The sequence below is a fragment of the Henckelia pumila genome, chromosome 3, assembly GCF_033568475.1.
Source record: "Henckelia pumila isolate YLH828 chromosome 3, ASM3356847v2, whole genome shotgun sequence".
NCBI lineage: Eukaryota > Viridiplantae > Streptophyta > Magnoliopsida > Lamiales > Gesneriaceae > Henckelia > Henckelia pumila.
In genome coordinates this window covers 90,427,000-90,434,312 of record NC_133122.1, presented here as the reverse complement: position 1 = coordinate 90,434,312, position 7,313 = coordinate 90,427,000, and the positions used below count along the sequence as shown (strand labels likewise).

Genomic DNA, 7,313 nt, shown 5'->3' with positions numbered 1-7,313 from the left:
AATTAACTCATTTCCGACCTTATAGCATTTTAGTCCCTGAACTTCTCAATATTTGCAAATTGACCCTTGCTCGGATTTCATCCTCACAGTCAATCCTTGATATTTATAATCTTGGAATTTACATCTTAAATTCCATAAATATCAATTCAAATATTTTTAATCTTTTAATTTAAGAATTTCGGATATTAAAATCTTAAAATCCGAAAAATCCTCAAATTAAATATTTTCGACCTGATATGTAAATTTCTAATTCTGACATTTCTCAAATTCATATTTTCTCATATTCGGAATTTAAATCTTAAATTCCGTAATTACTAACTTAATATTTTCGGGCCTTACATTGTTAAACACTACAAAAACTCCTCAATTCATCCCTAACTCCTCAACTTTTTCCTAGCACACTAGCACAACCAATAGTACTCCTTAGCACATAACCTCTCTCCTCCCTTTCTTCCACAACTCTTTGCTTACTTCCACGCATGTCACAGCTCATAGCTCATCTCCAGGCTTGCACCTACCTCGGCTACAATTGGCACAACTCCAACTACTTCACCCGCCCTCCACATCTTAACAACTTAGCAACTGGCCTCCAACTCCTTAGCACATCAGCTTCAACCCCTTAGCACATGTATCATGTTTCGCCTCAACTACCCACCATAGTGGACCTATTCTCCGACTTGGAGATGGGTATCGATAATTAATTTCTCATTTAATAGTTTTGAGAAAATTAATATTTTAAAATTATCTTTTAGGTTGCAATAATTTTTATTATGAGTAGGGGTGGGTTTTCGGTATACCGTATCCAAAATATTAGTATGAAAAAAATTCATACCGATACCGATATCGAAATTTTGAAATTTTGGTATGAAAAAAATCCATATTGATACTGTATAGATATAAAAAAAATTCGATATACAAAAAAAATATCTATATATCAAAAAAATTTCAGTACGGTATCTCGAAAAGTCGGTATTTTGGTTCGGTATCCCAGCCCTGATTACGAGGAGAGGGATCGAAATGTTATGCTTGAAATGTTGTACAATTTAAAAGATTTGAGTTGTACCATTATCACCAGTTATTGCATTCGATAAGTGAAAAGGCCCGATCTTACATATATATCTACTACAAATATATATAGATTTCAATTTTCAAGTCAATTTCCATTGTTATCGGTCGAATCAAACATCAATTGGGAGATAACCCAATTTCTTGCAAAATATATATATGTTAAGAGTTGAGAAGCTAAAATTGGAGTGCTTATAGAATCATCTTGTCAGCCGCATGAATCACGATAAATTTATTTATTATTTATTTTGTCAACTGCATGTGAATCACAATCAAATTATTTATTTATTTGATCGAGAGCATGAATCACTATCAATTTATTATTCTTCTGACGTTGGCGAGATTTGAAGTCCAGTGGGATTATAAAGTAGTTATCGATCGTATTGAAGTGTAATTGATATGAAAGATTCGATTTATATATTTCCAGGAAGTACTGATAATAGTAACTAAGGTGCAATTGAGGAAGACGATGGATGCTCTAGTATTTTGCGTGCTTTGTCTGCTTGTACCTTTGATTTCCGCCGAGCCCATCCGCAAATTCCATTATACATGTGGTATATATGATTCCCTTTTAATTCTGAAGAACAGAATCATATGCTTGATCTTTAATAATTTCTTCCAAATATTAATCTCTTCTTTGTTGAAATCGATCGGTGAATGGCTTTATACTTAAAAGTTGATGTTCTGCTGTTAGGTTCCACGGACATGATCGAAATCAAGGGAATTGATGTATCTCCTTATCCGGTTACCATAGGGCAAACAACCACAGTTAAAATCGACGCAGAAGCGTGTAATTTCTTGATAACTCCTTATAATTGCTGTGTAATGAATGAAAGTTGCAGCGGTTTAAATTTTAATGATGCGTGGTGGTGGAAGGAACGTGTGGGACTTGGGAGTTCGTGCCATGCATTTTATAATTTTTTGTCCTTAAATTTTTGTATCATTCATATATATATATATATATATATATTATAAAACATGAGCATCTTCATGATTTATTTAGTCTTAATTAACCAATTGTATCCATGCAGTTGAAGATGTTTCTATTGGAGAAGTGCTGCTATACGTTACATTAAACCAAAAAAAACTATACGGCTCAACAAAGAGCCTTTGTGATCAGCCGACAGACTGCTCCATTCCCAGTGGCCCTTTTAGTTTCTCTATCACCCAAACCTTACCTCAACTAATACCGGTAGGTTCAAGGAAATCTATAGCATAAGCATTCCCATATATATAAGACATCAACATGCATATATATATATATATATAGATTTGTGGTCTATCGGTTAGGCATAATTAAGTTTCATTAGATTTAATTTAGATGTATCTTCGAGTTAACACATGCAGGTCCTGAACGGATACGAAATTGAAGTGTACGACGTGGATGGTTCGAAAATGGTTTGCTTTTATTTTGATGTCAACGTGAAGGTGGTCGATCTTCCTGCGGTTGTCGAAAAACTTCCTTGAAGCTGTTCAAATATAATTGAAGAATTTCTCGTGTGATCTTTTCAAATATAATTGAAGCTGTTTATATTTTCTTCTTCTGTATGTATCGTTAACAACTCTTTATCGAGATAGCTAGCTACCTGTCTTGCTTGTTTGATTGAATAAATATGCATGGGAGATCTTTCTTAATTCCCCGTGTTAAACACATGATCCTCCCTGTTTGGTACCCATGATATAGTACTATAGGGTGATTAATATTTAAAACCTCTTTAATTATTATTTACATAAACCAAGGGCCGTGAAAATCTACTGTAATTATAAATTAAAGGGACCTACTCTGCTCATGTGTTGTTATTCTACAGTGGTAAGTATTATTCTTCCGGTTTACAAATATGCCCTTGTCAAACTCTGCAACATGAAAAGTGCATGTGAAGTACAACAACTAGATTTCATAGGAGGCATTCACGGCAGGGTGAATAGGGCATGGGTTTTGTCACGTCCCGAGATCGAGACGCGCCACCGGCATTGTTAAACAATTTAATGTATGTTACAACAATAAGCCTCGTAGTTCATCAAAAGACCATAAAATCATTCTATTACATGAAACAGTATTGTCTTTAAAATATTAAATGTGAGTGCGCACTAAAAAAAAAACGGCAAACGACAACGTGGGGGGTCAAAAACCGTTGTAATTGACTAGTGGGCTCGAGTGCTGCTGCGGCAAAGTGATGGCCACTACTGGGCTAGAGTGCTGCGGCGGCGAGGTGGTAAGCGAAGTGGGCGGATAGGGTTTGGTAATTGGAGAATCGATCGTGAGAGCAACGAGGAAAGAAGTCTTCGACGAGAGGAGAGGGAAGAAATCTTATGTCTGTGATTTGTTCCCTTAAAATCCAAGTGTTAACTAATATATTTTTAAAAAAACGAAAGAAAAATTTTATTCTATTACAACACAAAATAATAAAACTGTTGTAGCAGATTATATAATTAAATATCCGTTCATCCGTTGTCGTAGGCTACATAAATACCCGCTCATAGACAACGGATTTCGTAGGCCATAAAAAACACTTTCATATAGAAAACAGATTTTAAAATCCGTTGTCGTAGGCTATAATACGTTCTAGTTTTTTTTATCAAAATAAGACAAAGAACAACACTTTTTAATAAATTCGTTGTGAAAGGTCAAGAGTCAACATTTTTTTTCACAAAACGGTTGTCTTTTAGACGTTGTTGAATCTAAAATTTGTTGTAGTGCAAATAGAATCCATTTTGCAAAATCATACGTAGGTACTAGTGGAACTCCCTTCAGGAAGCAAACCACTAGGTTATAAATGGATTTTTAAATGGAAAATGAAATCAGATGGAACAATAGATATGTATAAATCCAGATTGATAATCAAGGGTTACCGTCAACGTAAAGGACTAGATTATTTTGACACTTATTCTCGAGTAACAAGAATAACTTCAATCCAATTGATGCTTTCAATTTCCGCTTTGAGGAATCTTGAAGTACACCGAATGTATGTAAAGACTGCCTTACTAAATGGAGATTTAGAAGAAGAAATTTACATGGAACAACCAGAGGGATTTTCTGCACCTGGGTAAGAAAATAAGGTTTGTAAATTGGTGAAGTCTTTGTATGGCTTAAAGCAAGCACCAAAATAATGTCATGAAAAATTTGACAAAGCCATGTTAGAAAATGGATTTAAAGTCAATGAGTGTAACAAATGTGTATACACAAAGAACAATTAAATCTGTTGGAGTCCATAATCAAGCCTTAGCTTGAAGAGGTAAAATATTAATTATTATTATTATTATTTTACTTGCATAATTTAATCGTTAGGATTTGATATCCATGATATGGAATTGTTCCATATAAAATTTTTAAACTTCCGCTGCACCGGATATCAGATCGATTTGATCGTGAGAGCGACATGTGTTCCAACAGCAGTTTCAAACGGACATAACTTTCGATCGGCTAAGAGTTACGGGAGCTTCAGCCTGCTCACGCGAAGCTCCTCTCGATACCTACAGCAAGTGTATCGGTCTAAGAGACGGAGACGCTCAAATTACAACCCGGAGATGGTCTTTCGTGGCATTTTTCCCGTAGGGCGCGCTGGGACCCACCGAAACGGCCCGCTTCACCCAGATCGCACGTTCACATCGTATGATTCAGTCTATTGCATCGTTTCTATCCGCAGATTGGACTGAAAGAGTCGGAAATAGGATGGCGAGGAATCGGAAAAACAAGAAGTACGAGTAAGAAAAAAAGAAATTAATGAAAAAAGGGGTGCAACACGAGGACTTCCCAAGGGGTCACCCATCCTAGTACTGCTCTCACCCAGGCGCGCTTAACTTCGGAGTTCTGATGGGATCTGGTGCATTAGTGCTGGTATGATCGCACCCAATAATGAATGAATTCTTTATTTTTTTGTCTCTCGAATTGCGGATCGGAGGAACAGGAGCTGCAGTTTCAAATGGACATAACTTTCGATCGGCTAAGAATTTAAATCTGCAAACTGGATATCTGATATGAAAGACTAAAATTCTACAAGTGGATGATTCGTATTCACTTTAGGAGGTACAACAATTGCGTGGAAATATTCTAAACAAATTTTAATAGTCAGATCCACGATGAAATCTGAGTTCATATTACTAGACAAGTGTGCTGAAGAGGCTGAATGGTTGCGTCTATTCATAGAAGATGTTCCAGGATGGGTGAAACCTGTAACGGGTATTTGCATTCATTTTGATAGCTAATCTGCGATCGGAAGGACACAAAACAAGATGTATAGTGGTAAGTCTAGACATATACGTCGTAGACACAATACCATTAGACAACTACTCTCAACTGGAGTTATCTCTATTGACTATGTAAAGTCAAAGGATAATATATCGGATCCGTTAACCAAAGGGTTAACTAGAGAGTCAGTTGAAAAATCTTCAAAAGGAATGGAACTGAAGCCTGTGGAATAAATTCATGTGAAGAAAACCCAACCTACGCTGACTGGAGATCCCAAGAACTAGGTTCAATGGGACAACCTAATCGCACTGGTTTGGTAGATCACTGTAGGGGTTATTCCCAGTCTATTCCTATTGCAAATAGTGAATGTTGAGTATAAGCATATGACTTTTAATGATTCTGATGGAATTCAACATAGAATCACCTATGTAAGATAGAAGTGGGGCCATTTCAAAGGAATTGCAAGATATTCTCAATTCTAGATTCTCTTACAGAACCAGGCGTGTGTTCAGGGCCAAAACGAACACAATCATGAGAACTGAATTAGGGAGAATCTTGTGTGAAGTATATCTTAATTTACACAAACCGATGTACAGTTCAAATAAATCGCGTCTACTGTCAACCAGTAAATTACTATGCTTTCACAAGAGAAGGTTCAAAGGGTAACACCTACCTACCCTATGCAGGATTCAATTGTAGAGCTTTATCACCAAAATTTGTATAATTTTTTATTCATGTGGGGGATTGTTGGAAATTTATTTAAATTAAATTTTTTGAATGAAAATTATGGATCATGAATGTGAGAGTGTCTTTTGTCTCTACACATTCTTGAATTAATTTGAGGCTTTCGTCTCTCCACATTCTTAAATTAATTTGAGGCTTTCGTCTCTCCACATTCTTCAGTTAATTGAAAGATTAATTGAGTTTATTAATCTTACGACTCTTGGTGTGATTTTTTAAGCTTATAAATAATGTGCTCATTTCCTCAATCCACACACACAATATTCAAGATCTCACTCAAGAATTCTCTTGCATTTTCATATTGTTAGCTTTTTATTTGGCCTCAGTTAAGTTTTTGTGATAAAGTAAAGGTACGATTCAAGTTTGCCGGAGTAGTGAATTTGTGCTTAGTTTGCTACTGGTTTTTCCGTTGTATCCTGGGAAACAAACATCTGTACGCGTTGATCCTCAAGCATCTTGTGGAGGCGACAAATCTGTTTTAAAAAAACTGTACTTGTTACAGGCCTCGGTTTGCTTTACAGTTTTCTTATTATTTCTCTTTTGCTTTTTGTTTCCTTGCTGTTTAATCAGTTGTTTATTAATGTTCAGTATCTAAGCACTCGTTATACTATTGTATTGTAACAATCATTACTTGTCCTTAGTATATTGTTTCTCTTCAATTCGCGTTTAGCATTTTGGCTAACAGTAATATTGTGGTACTAGATCCAAATACTTATCTCGTCAAACACCATAGTTCTAGGGTTTCTTTGGCCCAAGGACTTCTTAAACACCACCAGGTTTCAGGAGAAATTCCAAGGACCATCTAAGATTGCCCTAGACCGGTCCTTCTGAAAACAAACTCGAAAACAAAGAGGTTATCTCCCAGAGCTGCAATGGTGACCTTCCTTTCTATTTGAAGAATACGAGGCATCTGTATACGAAACACTTCTCTGTTAACAACCTTTGGAATAAAAATTTTTGCGATCAGACAATTAGCCATTCGTTCATCTCCAGTGTATATATCTTTCTCCTCAAGATTCAATACATCCATCGGTACTGGTTTTTATAGTTTCATCTCCTTCACTAACTTCGCTATCTTGTCCAAGTCCATATCTCCTCCACCTTCACTACCAGCGCACAACTTACCAAGTGAATGCAAATCTGAACCCACGAAATGCAGATAGCCGGCCCTTATAGGAAAACGTCAATCCTAAAGAACTGAGCGTAACCCTAGAGGGGGAAAAATGGATTATTGTCTCCTTAACTAACTTTGCTAGGATCCGGGTCCATATCTCCTCCACCTTCACTACCAACACACAACTCATCGAGTGAATGCAAATCC

General features: G+C 36.2%; 1 protein-coding gene and 1 non-coding gene across 2 annotated transcripts; one reads left to right on the top strand and one right to left on the bottom strand.

Moving 5' to 3' along the window:
• Positions 1-1,488: 1,488 nt before the first annotated feature.
• Positions 1,489-2,532, top strand: LOC140889194 (uncharacterized). The gene is made up of 4 exons (XM_073296900.1): positions 1,489-1,619; positions 1,760-1,855; positions 2,097-2,257; positions 2,413-2,532. The coding sequence occupies exons 1-4, from the start codon at positions 1,535-1,537 to the stop codon at positions 2,530-2,532; spliced, it is 462 nt and encodes a 153-aa protein (XP_073153001.1). The 5' UTR covers positions 1,489-1,534.
• Positions 2,533-4,795: 2,263 nt separating this feature from the next.
• On the bottom strand, positions 4,796-4,914 carry LOC140893640 (5S ribosomal RNA). The gene has a single exon (XR_012153234.1). It is a non-coding gene; the product is annotated as a 5S ribosomal RNA (ribosomal RNA).
• Positions 4,915-7,313: the final 2,399 nt, after the last annotated feature.

Excerpts from the sequence above, each read along its gene's own strand:
- LOC140889194 (XM_073296900.1), top strand. The coding sequence starts at position 1,535 with ATGGATGCTCTAGTATTTTGCGTGCTTTGTCTGCTTGTACCTTTGATT. Across the intron at positions 1,620-1,759 it reads CAAATTCCATTATACATGTG|GTTCCACGGACATGATCGAA; the intron begins GTATATATGATT and ends TTCTGCTGTTAG. Across the intron at positions 2,258-2,412 it reads CCTTACCTCAACTAATACCG|GTCCTGAACGGATACGAAAT; the intron begins GTAGGTTCAAGG and ends TAACACATGCAG.